The following is a 15,314-nucleotide window of genomic DNA, read 5'->3' as shown; positions in this document are numbered from 1 at the left end:
GAGAGAGAGAGAGAGAGAGAGAGAGAGAGAGAGAGAGAGAGAGAGAGAGAGAGAGAGAGAGAAGGAGAGGAGAGAGAGAAGGAGAGAGAGAGAGAAGGAGAGAGAGAGAGAGAGAGAGAGAGAGAGAGAGAGAGAGAGAGAGAGAGAGAGAGAGATCGTGTCCACTTTGGCTTCGCTACACACATTGACTGAGTTCCTGAGGGATTTTATACCAACTAAGAAGACCCCACCAGCGTCTGTGAGAGTGAGGCCTCTGCCATATTAACTGGGCCCACAAGGGCGAAACCTTCCGTTACCTCACCCTGTCTGCTAATGATGAACTATTAATCTTCAAATATTTAATTTGAGGGCCAAATAGATTAGGAAGTTAGATAGAGGGGCTTAAAAGACAGAGTAACTTAAGGAGCATCAAGCACAAGAAGAGGATTCCATTGGTCCTTTATCCCATCCTGGGTTAATGGAATAAACCCATTTACTGTTTATATATCATCAAGAAGCAGTCAGATTGCATTGCAACCATCATACTGCAAGTGAGGCCTAACATCTGGGCCTACAGCCTGCCATCACCTAAACCCGGGTTCGGCATTGATCCAAACCTCTCAGACAACCTGTTTACTTATCTTAATTCCAACATAATTATTTCAGGGTGTATCTCATTTATATCTCTATATGCCAACCTTCATATTTACCTTGAGTATAATACTATAATAGCCTTGAGTATATAACTATAATACTAATATCTTGAGTATAAAACTAATAGCCTTAAACTATAGTCAACTGTATCAATCATTTTGTTCTCATCATCATTAGATCATAAAATTCTTTTTTTTTAAACCCTTAACTTCTGTGTATTGGCTCCTGAGTGGAAGATTGGTAAGGGTGGGCAATGGGGGTCAAGTGACTTGCCCAGGGTCACACAGCTGGGAAGTGGCTGAGGCCGGGTTTGAACCTAGGACCTCCTGTCTCTAGGCCTGAATCTCAATCCACTGAGCTACCCAGCTGTCCCGACAGCTATTTCTTAAGCACCTACTATGTTTCGGACTCTGCTATGTGCTAGGGCTTCCAGGAAAAATTATAAATGCCATGATCTATACTCACAATGAGCTTGCTTTGTAGTGAGGAAAACAAGAACCAAGAGAAAGGAAGAGACAGACACACACAGGTATGCATGGATTTACATATATATGTAGATAGATAGGTAGGCAGATAGACAGACAGACAGACAGAGATTAGTAAAACAAAAAGTAGTTAAATACAATGTACAATTGGAAGGAAAGATTATGGCTTTTGGGAAGTAGGGAATCAGGAAATGCTTCAGAAAGAACATGATGCCTCAGTTGTATGTAAAAGGAAAAGAGGGATGATGACAAGCAAAAAAGTACATTATAAGCAAGAGAAAGGACTGGTGTAAAATCACAAAGACAGGAGGTAAATAATAGGAGGATGAACGCTACTAAAGGTATTTTGAAGATATTGTGATCAGTGTGAGATCATGAAAGATGAACTTACATACCAATGCTTTAATTAAATGACAAATAGCAATCATTTTATCCACCTATGCAATAATAACGATGTATTTAATATTAAGCATAAAAGAGAAATAGAACATTAACTTTTCACAGGACTTCCTATCTAAATTCCATTGAATAAAATATAGGATGGGATGAATAACAAGAGGAAACACTAAGGAAGAAAAGAATGGCGAAGGAAAGTAACATTTTTAGATGTTGAAAATGTTGGAAAACCTCATTCAAGAACTAAATGGCCTGAAAATAAGAGTAGCACAAACTAAAAACAGTGATTCAACAATACAACAAAAGAGTGACAAAACAAAACAGAAAAAGAACAAAATAGAAAATTTTATCACGGACATTTACATCAAGGAATATATATCAAGGACAAATATGAAAATTATCAAATAATGTGAAAATTATCATCAGAAAAATAACCTAATTACCATGTTTTGGGAAATTATGAATGAAAACTGCTCAAAAATCTTAGAACCAGAGGGCAAAGTGAAAATAGAAAGATCTACATGTAATTTGCAGAAAGAAAACTTAAAAGGCAAACTTTTAGAAAAATATAAACAGAAGTTAGTTTCTAAGTCAAAGAAAAAAAATGCAAGTAGTCAAAAAAGGAAAAAAAAGAGTTCAAATATGAAAGAGCCTCAATAACAACTAACCATAGCAGTTTTTATGAGAGAAGAGGGGACCTTGGAATATGACTTCCAAAAGATAAGAAATAAAAATTTACAGTAAGAACAGCCAAATAACTTATCCAGCAAAAGAAACTAAAATCCTTTTGGAAGAAAATAGAATAGAGCATTTCCATTTATTCCTGATAAAAAGATCAGACATCAGTAGATATTTCAAAATGGAAATATGAGTGACAAGAAAAACAGAAAAAAGGTGTATATGTTTGTAAAACTGAAAAGCAATCTGTGGGAATAGTTTTACATGTTAATAGGAATGATAAGAATCAAATATATTTTTAGAACCCCAATATCTTTAAAAGACAGAAAAAAAAAGTTAAAATAAGGTATTGTCTTGAGTGGTTTTCTTCTGTTTTAAGAGTCTTAGGAAAGAAAAAGTAAGAGCAGTAGAAGAGGAAGAGAGGAGGAAATCAGGAAGGAGAAAGAAATCACTATTGCACCTAGCTGGGGCAAGTTTTGACCGCCCGAACATCATCTGGGGTAGAAACTTAAGCTGGTGAACTGTAAACTTGGAGTGTGGGAGGAAATCCAGACCCAAAGAAAACTGCAATCAGTGGGAAAAATTCAAGGACTTGGTTCTGCTACTGACAAATTTTCCCAGCTAAACTAGTTTTTATTTAGTTGTCAAGATAGAATAAAATAATATTTTTTCTATCAATAATAAAATGGAAGATTCTTTGGGCTGGGGCACTTGAAGGAGTGAGAATGGAAGGTGAGGGAGAAGACTGAGCCTTAATTAAAAACTCAGCAATAAAAATAATATAATATATAAAAAAATTTCCTCTCAATGCCAAATTAGGAAACTGGGAAATCAAAGGAGAGATTAATAAAATTGAAAGTAAGAAAACCATAGAACTAATAAATAAGACAAGGAACTGATTCCATGGAAAATAATGATGAAATAAACAATTGATTAATTTGATCAAGAAAGGAGAAAACCAAATTTCCAGTATAAAAATGAAAAGGGCAAATTCGTAACCAATGAAGAGGAAATTAAGCAATTGTTAGGAGTTATTTCACCTAATTATATGCCAATAAATCTAATGTTCTAAGTGAAATAGATGAATATCTAAAGAAACATAAATTGCTCAGATTAACAGGAGAGGGAACAGAATACTTAAATAACCTTATTTATGAAAAAATAAATTGAACAACCCATCAATGAATTATTTCCTTAAGAAAAAAGTCCGAGGATGAGATATATACACAAGGGAATCCTACCAAACATTTAAAGAACTATTAAGTTGATGCTATATAATAGACCTGAGGAAAGTAATTGAACCAAATTCCTTTAATGACATAAATATGATGGTGATATATACACCAGGAAGAGAAAAAAGAGAACAATAGACCAATCTCCCTAATGAATATTTTGACAAAAAATTTTCATAAAATACTAGCAAGGAGATTACAGCAATACATTACAAGCAGACATTATGATCAGGAGGGTTTTAGACCAGGAATTTAACAATATTAGGAAAACTATCAGAATAATTGATGATATCAATAACAAAAGCAATAGAAATCATATAATTATTTCAAGAGATGAAAAAAAGCTTTGACAAAATACAACACTCATTCATTTTAAAAATACTACAGAATACTGGAATAAATAGAACATTCCTCAAAATGATAAATATCATTTATCAATAGCAAGCATCATCTGTAATGGGGATAAGGCAGAATCTGTCACAATAAGATCAGGAATGAAGCAAGGATGATCATTAATTATCACCATTTCTATTCAATATTGTATCAGAAATGCTAGCTATGGCAATAAGAGGAGATGAAATTAAAGGAATTAGAAATGGCAATGAGGAAATTAAACTTTTTTTTTTTGCAGATGATACAATGGTATATTTAGAAAAGCCCAGAAATTAATTTAAATGAATTTTAAGGACTATGTGAAACATTTAACAACTTAAGAAAATTGCTAGATTTAAAATAAACCCATATTTGTATTTCTCTATGGTACCAATCAAGGCCAATAATAAGACTATGCTAGCAATAATCAATAAATAAATGGTCAATGATCTCTCTTGGTGACCAGAGATAAATCATAGTCACATAAATAATGAAAGCTAATTATTCAGCCCCCTGGAACAGCAAAAGGCTTCTCTAATTGGTAGATACCTAACGAGGAGGTAAACTAATATTTTCCAAGAGAACAACAAGAATGATGAAACTTCAAGTAATGGCTAGAGGCCCCAGCCGAATTAGAGCGATGGAATCTGAAGTCTGTGGCCCCTGTCTGGACTACAAGCCAAGTGCTGAATGAAAGATAACAGAATGAAAGATAACAGAATTCAAATAAACTCTGGGCAGTAGCAAGAGGAATACCAGCAGGATCTAGAGGTGGCAAAATTGGCAGCAGAGGAAAGAACAATGTCTCTTCTTCTATATAAAATTTTCAAAAATTTAATTCTTTTTTTGAATGGGTGTGGGAATGTAGGAAGTATATGATTTTTTGTATTAGTGGTGTAAAATTGGGGGAAAACTGTTTCTGTTACCTTTAACTCTGTCAGATCTTTACAGGTGCATCTAGATTCACAAAATGGATATGTTCAGAAAAAGTTGCACATGAGTCTAATGTTTATAAATATTCTTATTTTCCCAATTCCTTTGTATTACTGTCATTTACAAAGATCTTATATATTTTTTGACTTATCTTTTACGAGGAGTAGTATTGAAGACATTAATTTTAAATTGTCCTGCCTTTCTACCAGCTAGTAAAAGATATGAAGAAAAAAACGTCAGGGAAACATAAATTTTAAGTTACTTCCGACAATGAATTCTTTGGAAAAAAGAAAAAGTCATTTTCGTAACACAAAAATTATTGCCTAATTAATTTGTTTTGTAAATGTTCTTATTTTTTAATGTTAGGTACAACATACATTCGAGTTACTGATCTTATTTTCTAACCTAAATTGTACGGAAACAGCTTTAAACATTCTACAATAGCAACTAATTTCATTTTATAGCAAATAATAAAGCCTTTGCCCTTTGTACCTCTAAAAATAATAATAAAAAAAGATAGTGAGGGGATACCCATCAATTGGAGAATGGCTGAATAGTATATGATGAGAAGGAAATACTCTTGTGCTGTAAGAAATGATGTGCAGAAGCAGCTCAGGAAAACCAGGAAAAGCTTACAGGTACAGAAGCAGAGTGAAATGAGCAGAAAGGAGAACATTGTACACAGGGACAAGAATATTGTATGATGAACAACTATAAACGGCTTCACCATTCTCAGCAATACAATGATCTAAAACAATCCCAAAGGACTTATGATAAAAAATTTCATTAGCTTCCAGAGAAAGAAGTGATGGGGTATGAACTCAGAGCAAAGCAAAATTTTTTTACTTCTTTCATAAATGTTTTATTCAAGTTTTCATACGCAAAAGTATTAATATAGGAAAATATTTTACATGATTACACATGTAAAATCTATATGACTTTGTTTACCATCTCAGGGGTGGAAGAAGTGAGAGAGAGAATATGAGGCCTAAAATTCTTTTTTTAATGAAAATTATTTCTGAATGTAATTAGGGAAAATTTTAATTTAGTTTAAAAAATAATTGTTTTTCTCAATGCAATCAAATTACCAGATCAGGATAGCAAAAATGTAACAAATATATCTACATGGAAATTCTTAGATACAAATAAGAAATAGAAGAGACTCTAAACAATAAAGGATAATTTCAATTACATAAGATTAAAAGGAATTTGTATGAGTGAAATCCATGCAATTTGAAAAAAAAACTTCGAGGAAAAGATGTTTGCATCAAATGTCTCTGAAGAATCAAACTGTCCATGACAATAGGTAAATTCTCTATATCAGTGACGGTGAACCTTTTCTAGATCAAGTGCTGGGCTTCACCTGCACCCCACCCCTAGACATAGTGCCATATCTGCCCCCGCTGAGACTGAGTGCCATACCCCTCCTTATGCAACACAGGAGGAAGAAAGTGCTCCCATTGGGCTGTTGGGCAGAGGTGTGGAGCATTTAAGGATTGTCCTCAGCAAGTGTAGAGAAGGGGATTGGCCCAAGAGCTCCACTCCCCTCCAACTCTGCTGCCTATGAGTCACCCACCTTATCCCCTGTGCTCTCCCATTGGGCTGGTAGGCAGAGGGGTGGGTGTTGTGAAAAAATGTCATCAGGCACAGTGGAGAGGGAGAGGGGAGCATCTCGACCTGAGTCTATCTGCCTTTATAGTAATAAACTGGGGGGGGGGATTGGCCACATGCCCACAGAGTGCTCTGCATGCCATCTTTGGCACCCGTGCCATAGTGCCATCACTGCTTTATACAAATGGACACATTTAGCTGCTCTACAACTCCTAGTACTAGATAAATGCCCAGGACATTGAGTAACATGTCCAAAGTCTGAGAGCAGGAGGTGACCCCAGTCACCCTAACTCTGAGGTCAGTTTTCTATAAATTATTAGATCTGTTGCCTCTCTCAATAACTGTAAGAAAAAGTGCTCTAAATTCATAATAATAATAATAATAATAATAATAATAATAGAAATGAAGACAACTCTTGACTCATGTATTTCATCATACCACCATAAAATGGGTAAAAATAGTACTTGGCATTGTAACAGCTCTACCTTCTCCTCAATGAGGCTACTTTCTCTAACAACACTGAATGCTTCCCATTCATATTTGTACCCACCATATTTCCTGGTAGGCAGTCATGAACTTCTCTTCAAAGAAATTGTGAAACAAATGCGAGACAATTTCACCTATAAATCTGTTCACTACTAGGCAAATCCTAATTTGATATTTTATTAAGTTTTTTTTTCATTTTTTTGTGCAATACAAGAGCAGAGGTCAATGTGATAAACATATATGAAAGAAGGAAATATACATACTTTTTTGAAAAAATGAAGTATTGTGTCCTCTTTCTTTAGTAAGTAATTTTTGTCAATAATCTGGTTTTTTCCACCTTTAAAACATGAACATTTTTAGAAGTCTAAGACATGTGTTCTTGTAACCCATAATAATGTAATTTCTAGTTTATTATAAATAGAAGAGTAAATGAAGGCAATAAACTAGGGTCCATTATGTGACTGGTATTGTGCTAAATGCATTACAAATATCTCATTTGACCCTCACAATAACCCTGTAACATAAGTACTATATTATCCTCATTTCACAGATGAGGAAACTTAGGTAAGTAGAAGTTATGTGACTTGCCTAGGATCATATACCTATTAAATGTCTACTTATGAATTTGAATTCAGATCTTCCTGAGTCCAGGCTGAGTCTAGGTACTCTATTCACTAAGACAAGATTCAATATTAGAACTTCTGCAAAAAAAAATTGTTTTATTTTTCCTCTCCTAAAATTTCTTTTGGAAATCTCAGAATAGAGGATATCCCAACGATTGCAGTAAAGTTTTGAGCTGTAATACCTTAAATACCTACTCTCTATTTAGCTCACCTTTAACTTTCCACTGATATATAGAACAAGATTGTTTCCTATGAGAGTCCTCTAAGCAATAGCATATATAAGGCAAAAGGTCAGCCTTTATTTGACTCCATAGAAAATGAAAAAAAAAACCATAAAGAATTCAAAATAGCCCATAAATAATTATAAATATCCTTCTTGAAATACTTGAAATCCCTTTTGTCTTTCAGAGTCTGATAAAAACCTTTAGACTCACAGTGCTACCCTGTGGTTTGGACTTCCCTTGGAAAAGGAAAAGACTTGAGGTAGCTAGAGATTCAAGCCCCTGATATTCCAGTGAGTCTCCACCTTCTTCATCCCAGAACTCCATGTTAGCCACCAACTTTGTGGTATTTTTCTCTTTTGCATTCCCTCCAGAAATGAAATCTACTTGGGTTGCTAAAGGAAGCAATTCCCCTTCTTACTGTCTGAATAATTCACGGAATCAATAGAGCCATTGCGTTCTTCCATACAATGACTTAGACCCTCACTCTTCCTCTAGTTTGGACTCTCTCTACCCTTGGATGAGGAATTTTCTACATACCTCCAGAACCAAAAAAATACATGGACTTTTAAAATTCTACCATAAGTCTGCCTATCATTTCACTATATGATTCCCCTCTCAAAGGATTTTTCCAAATTTGGTTCTGGGACCTCTACATCTAAGACTAGAGGGTCCCCAAAACTGCCCTTCAGTCTGAACAAGTAGTTGGGTAATATAATTCCATTATCTCTCCAGATCACATGGCTGAGATCTCCCACCACTATTTCTGAGCATCGCCTTCTCTGGTCATATGGGTGAGAGTCAACACACCATTGCAGTGTGCCTCTGCCCCATGGGTGCCAAGATTGATCAGATTCATATCTGTATCTGGTCTCTGTACTAAGCTTTCTCAGTGGATTTTTCCAAAAAGTACCACCACCAGTATGTTAGCTCCCTTTTATAGGTCCAGAGCAAACTGGTGACTGACTCATAACAATGCAAATCAACCAAAGGATCCACAGTGGCAGACTTAATCTGTCTGTGCATATAGTTCTAAATGCTATTATAGAAATATAATTTTAAAATAATATTCAAGTAATAGATACCTGTTGCAATGCTGGCAATGGATCCCACAATTAGGGTTACAACTGTGCCCATAGGGCTTAAATACAGGTAAGAAAACCAATAAATGTTTAGATAATTATACCTATAAAAGAGACAGAGAATACAGCAAAACATCAAGGTTTACATAAAAACTTTATCAGCTATTTAGCAATTAATTAACTAATATTACTGAACTTCTATTTAGAGTTAGAAGTGACAATAAATGAATGGCTATGAGAGTCACACAATGAAAACATGAACAATTTAGATATTTCTAACAGTTAGGAAGCTGGAAAATCTAACATTTGTTATAATCCCACTGAATGTTCATTTGAAACATTTTTACTTCATATTATAGCCAATAAACAAATTATGTAAATAAAATTATAATATAATTTATCAATCAGTAATTTTCCAGAAATTAGATAATGTAAATGGCCATGATTCCAAATTACTCGATTGAAATTCCCTGAATTAAGAGGCTGTTACTTTTCTCTCCTCCCAACCCATTTGTCAAAAGGTTTAGAGGCTACCCAATGTATGTCCTTGGAAATTTCTGTCTAAACTCTGAAATAAAAAATAATTTAAATTTATATGTATATGTGAGTGTATATTATATATGTGTGTAATAACCTAATATGACACTAATCAAATGAATATTCAACCCAGAAAAGACCTACAATTTGGAATAAAAATTAAATAAAATCTAGATATCTAAGGACGTAAAATGAAAAATGCAATATATATGTATTCAGATACATATATATGTATATATGTGTATTATATAAAGAAGCACATTTCATTAACTCCAAAGAGTAGCAGACCACTACTCATAAACCAGTAAGTACAAAATAATATATTTTTTATTTGACAATTTATATTTGACATATAATTTTAATTTTACATACATAATTGACTTTAGCTAAAAGATTACATAGATTGTCTAGTGAAATGGAGTTGCTTTTAACTTGAATTTTCTAATCAACACACCATTAGTATTTCCAAAAGATAAAACATCTATCTGCTATTTAGTTTGCCATTTAGAATTCTGACTCTGATGATAGATAAGAAAAATAGTTAAGAATAGTCACAATTTCTATAAAACTGAACAGGGATTATATTTTCCCCATTGCTGAAAATATGTGTGCCAGTGGTTGTACAGGTAGGGAAATTTGAGCAAAATAATATTGCAATCATTCTATTTATCAAGAAACAAAAGCATTTGTGATTTCCTCTTCTTAACCTAGTACACTTTTTGAGAGGCCTGTAACACAACCCCATCCCATTTTTAAAGATATTTTATTTTGCCAATTACATGTAACTTAGTATACTTTTTAAAAACATGTGACAATATTTAGATTGAGATTTTAAAAATACCTTTTAAACTCAGATGCTTTCCATGGTATTAAGACTGGTTGTTCTAAGACTCTAGTCCAATTCAGATACATGCTTTTACCTTCGGAACAATTTGCAATTGAAACGGGTAATAATGCACTTTCATCAGGAGGTGGATGATCCAAATAAGACCCAATTCCAATCCAGAGTGCAAAAGTGAATCCAGTAACAAGACCAATAAACGAACCCTGCAAAACAACAGCAGTAAAAAAAAACTAAGAAATTTCTCTTTGATAAAAAAAGAATAGCCTATCAATTGGGGAATGACTAAACAAATTGTGGCATATGATTATGATGGAATATTGCTTTGCCATAAAAAATGACAAGAAGATAATTTTTAATGGAAGGACCTACGTGAAATTTTGAAGAGTAAAATGGACAGAACCAAGTGGACATTAATATATAACAACAGAAATATTATTTGAAGAATTACTTGTGATTATCTGTCTCCAAAGAAAAAACTGATTGACGAATAAGCAAGAAATAATTTCATATATAAATATCTTTTTTGTCAAATGATGCCTTCTCCAGTGCAGGGAGTAGAAGGATGGTTGGTGTTAGTTGGGAATTTTAATGTAACTACTAACAAATAATGAAATAACTTAATAAATAATGTAAAAATGTAATCATGATGAGAATAATTTATGTTAATATTTGACCTTTTTACAAAATGATAGCTAATCCTTCTTCTGGGTAATAATTTATAGTTATATTTTATTTGTATGTAATAAAATATGTGTGAAAGATATAATAAAGTACTTTCCACATAATAATTCCATAAAGGTAGGGTAGTTCAAGTATTATTTTCTCAATTTTTCAGGTGAGTAAACTTGCTCACAATAAAACAACTAGTAAATATTATAGCAAGAATTAGAATCCAAGGGATATGATTTAAGCCCCCAATTCCTTCTACTAACAACAAAAAGAAAATCTTTATCTTTATCTAGTTCTTTACAATTTGCATACAATCTCGTTCCTGGCAGGGGAGGCAGCAGCACAGCCTCTGTGGTGGCAGCAGAGGTAGAGAGGATAGTCTCAGGGCACAGCACTCTAAAGCCTGTTACCTACCTGTGCTCTCTCAGGCCTCTGGCAGGAAAGAGAATATAGCCCAAAAGCAAAGTCCTATGAGACAGAAGCGAAGATAGAAATGACCAGCAACATATAGGACTCCCACTTCTCCAGGGGGAAAAAGTAAACAACAGCAAAAAAGGTCTTGACCCTGGAAAATTTCTACGGGGAAAAAGAGGAAAAAATAGAAGCAACAGGAGAGGGTGAGAAAATAAGCAAACATGTGCATACTCTCAAAAAAAAAAATGGAAACAGTCACAAACTGTGGAGGAACTCAAAAAGTAGTTTAAGAACTAAGTAAGAAAAATAGAAGAAAAATTAGAAGAAAAGTGGGCAAAAGAAATTAAATTAATACAAAAATAAAATAACAGCTTAAAAGGCCAAATGGAAAGTGACACAGAAATCAAATGAAGTAATAAGCAAATTAAAAACCAGAATTGACCACCTGGAAGAACTGGAAGAAGGCAAAATCGCCCAATGATGAAAAGAGTGCCACAAAAAGGAGGATGGACCAAAAAGAAAAGAAGGATCAAAAGATCATGAATAAAAATTAATCCTTAAAGACTTGAATTGGAAAAAATCAAAAGAATAAAAAAATAGAAGGAAACATGAAATTGCTCATTGAAAAAACAAGTGACCTGAGAAATAGATCCAGGAGAGACAATTTGAGAATTACTGGACTATCTGAAATCCATCACCAAAAATTAAATTCTAGACATCATATTACAAGAAATTATCCAAGAAAACTGCCCTGATGATTGAAAACCCTCAGATAAAGACCAAATTGGAAATCTTAAAAATCAAAGAAGAAATCAATAAAATTGAAAATAAAAGAACTATTGAGCTAATAAATATAACTAGGAATCGGTATTTTGAAAAAAACAAAATAGATAAAGTTTTGGTTAATGTAATTGAGAAAAAGAAAGAAGAGAATCAAATTAACAGTAACATGAATAAAAAGGGTATGTTAATCTCTAAGAAAGAGGAAATTAAGGAAATTATTAAGAGCTTTTTTGCCTAATTAAGTGATAATAAATGTGGCAATATAGGTAAAATGGATGAATATTTATGAAAATATAAATTGCCTAGATTAACAAAAGAGGAAATAGAATACTAAATAAACTCATATCAGAAAAAGAAATTGAATAAGCCATCAAGGAAATCCCTAAGAAAAAATCCCCAGGGTCAGATGGATTCATAAGTGAATTCTGTCAAACATTTAAAGAACAAACAATCCCAACAATCAACAACTATTTCACAAAATAAACAAAGAAGGAGTCTCACAACATTCTTTTTATGATACTGATATTATACTGATTCCTAAACCAGGAAGACCAAAAGTAGAGAAAGGAAACTACAGACCAATCTCCTGAATGAAAATAAATGCAAAATTCTTCAATAAAATGCTAGCCAAAAGACCACAGCAAGCCATTACAAGGATTATTCACTATGATCAGGTAGAATTCATACCAAGAATGCAAAGCTCGTTCAGCATTAGGAACACTATTCTCATAATTGACCATATCAACAACCAAACTAATAGAAATCACATGATTATCTCAATAGATGCAGGAAAAAAACCTTGGACAAAATACAACTCCCATTCCTATTGAAGTCACTAGAAAACATAGGAATAGAAGGGCTTTTCCTCATAATAATAAACAATATATATTTAAAACCATCAGTATGTATTATCTGAAATGGGGACAAGTTAAAAGCCTTCCCAATAAGATCAGGAGTGAAGCAAGGATGCCCATGATCAACTCTATTACTCAATATTGTACTAGAAATTCTAGCGGTAGCATTTAGAGAAGAAAAAAATTGAAGGGATTAAAGTATACAATGAGGAAACTAAACTATCACTCTTTGCAAATTATATGATACTTAAATAATCCTAGAAAATCAATTAAAAGGCTAGAGGAAATAATTAACAACTTCAGCAAAATTACAGGGTACAAAATAAACCCACATCAATCAAGTTATAATTAAAAATGATGAGGGGCAAGATCAAAAGGAAGAATAGTATTTTAATAAAAGCCATGCTGATATAGATAAATTGACCACAAGCCTGTAAGAAACCTATTCAAACCTCGCATCAGTCATTTACCTTTTCTCTCTCTGCACGCTCAGGTAGCTAAAGAGAAAGTTCAAAGTCACTTCCCCCCCTATTTAAAACAGTCCCTCACCTTGAATACATAATCCAAAACAGGAAACCCATTGGACCACGGGAAATGTAGTTTTAAGGACCCCCACAGGTCCACAGAAGTTTGTCAAACACTATATTGAGGTTCAATCCTTCCAAATAGAACCCCAGGTGATTTTAACTAACACATTACCCCCCTGTGATCCTTTGGGAGATAAATCTCCCCATTGGATCAGGAAAATATAATCAAATTAGAGTTTACAATAATTTAGAGACAAAAGGGAGAAAGAACAAAACCAATGTTCGGTACATTGACAAAAAACCATTAAGGGGGCAGTCCCCCTTTTTGATATAAACTGTCCATTCAAAATAAATGCATCCAACCCCATAGTTCAGATCAACTGTTCCCCAAAGTTCAAATTGGATCTTCATGATCCAGGGAAGGCTCTTCAGGCATCTTTTGGTGCCTCCACCAAACAGGTTCATCATCTGGATTCTGGGGAGATGGGAAAATCCTTATCCTGAAATTACTTTCAAAGAATTTAAACTTTACATTATAGATTATAAAATATACATTTCCTTCTGAGAATTAACATTACCCCCCTGAGGTTACTTCTAAAGGAGTAAATATTGACTTGCAATATAGATTATAGTTCAGACATTATGATTATAAAAACTTAACACACACACCCCTGAGGAAAATTTTAACTAACAAGGATGCATGGCTGAGTGAGTCACAGGGTGCATGAAATCAATTGGCAAAGGAAATAAAAAAAAATAAAAAGAATAAAATTCAAAAAAAAGAGAAAAAAATTAACTTTTGAATGAAATGTAAAATGTGCAAAAAATGTAGGGGAAATAAACAGGCCTTTGATTCAAAGCCCAATGAAAGCGATTTAAGCAGTTTGCTGTAACCCATTTAGGGCCAGGACTACAGAAAAATTGCCAATTACTCTATATATAGAGAGAGGAATAGGGGAAATGCCTTTCTTTGATCCAATTTTTCCCTGCACCTTCTCAGGGAATGAGCCATTAAATGATAGCCAATCTTAGGTGCTTCACTAGGAATTTAAGTTGAGGGGATCCATGTCCTCTAAAGTTTTAGAAAAGACTGGGACTCCAGGACTCAAACCCCAATTTTCAAGCCCTAAAGTATTGGCATAGAACTCTGCAATCCATGCATATCTTTTAGTCAATTCTCTGACCATGTGCCTTTTTCTTGGAATCAGAGAGGCATTAAATCACAATCCCATAGTTTCAAGGCTCTTCAAATGTTTGCATCAAGCTTATATCGCTGTAAAATAAAAAAAAAAGATAAATAATGATTATATATGTACTTCCAGTACAAGATGAGAAAAAGGAAAAATCGATTGCTCTAATTTAAAAAAATGTTTTAAAAATCAAATATATATATAATTTAGAACTAGAAGGGTTTTGTTACCCGAAAATGAGATTTTCTGTGAGAGAAAGTGGGTTTTACAAAATAGCAGATTCACAATGAACATTCAACTAGAGTACCATATTTCTAATAACACATTTTAAAACAATAAACAATGATGTTCAAAAAATCATATACTTGTTACAACTTTTAAAACCTTGGCCAAGGGTTTCTCAACAAATTCTGTTACTGCTTCCATATAAAAACCTGATATTAGGCTTCCGGGTTAAGATGGCGACAGAGTAAGAAGCAGCTCTTAACCTCTCCTGACCGAAACATACAAAACTCCTCAAGGGGACATAAAAACAAGTCCAGACGAACGGAGGAACCCCACAACAGGGCACAGCGTGGAAGGTACGTGGAATCGAGACATTTCCAAGCTAAAAAGGGCTCTCACTCACTCAATCGCGAGCTGAGCAACCGCCCCACCCCCACCCCCTCCACACTCACCTATAGCTCCGAACCCAGCTAAAAAGAAATAGAGCAAGTTTGGGGCACCCATCGAGTCATCAGCAGC

General features: G+C 33.9%; 1 protein-coding gene across 1 annotated transcript in view; it reads right to left on the bottom strand.

Moving 5' to 3' along the window:
* Window positions 1–15,314, bottom strand: part of LOC123250118 (sodium-coupled monocarboxylate transporter 1-like) — a 190,429-nt gene that overhangs the window by 1,108 nt on the left and 174,007 nt on the right. The window contains exons 11-13 of the mRNA XM_044679154.1: window positions 10,131–10,336; window positions 8,756–8,856; window positions 7,090–7,163 (exon numbers count right to left, since the gene is read on the bottom strand). Of these exons, the coding sequence (XP_044535089.1) occupies window positions 7,090–7,163; window positions 8,756–8,856; window positions 10,131–10,336 (381 nt within the window). The remainder of the gene's footprint in view (window positions 1–7,089; window positions 7,164–8,755; window positions 8,857–10,130; window positions 10,337–15,314) is intronic.

The sequence above is a fragment of the Gracilinanus agilis genome, chromosome 5 (assembly GCF_016433145.1).
Source record: "Gracilinanus agilis isolate LMUSP501 chromosome 5, AgileGrace, whole genome shotgun sequence".
Lineage (NCBI taxonomy): Eukaryota > Metazoa > Chordata > Mammalia > Didelphimorphia > Didelphidae > Gracilinanus > Gracilinanus agilis.
The sequence above is the reverse complement of the archived record's forward strand: the minus strand, read 5'-3'. Positions and strand labels throughout refer to the sequence as shown.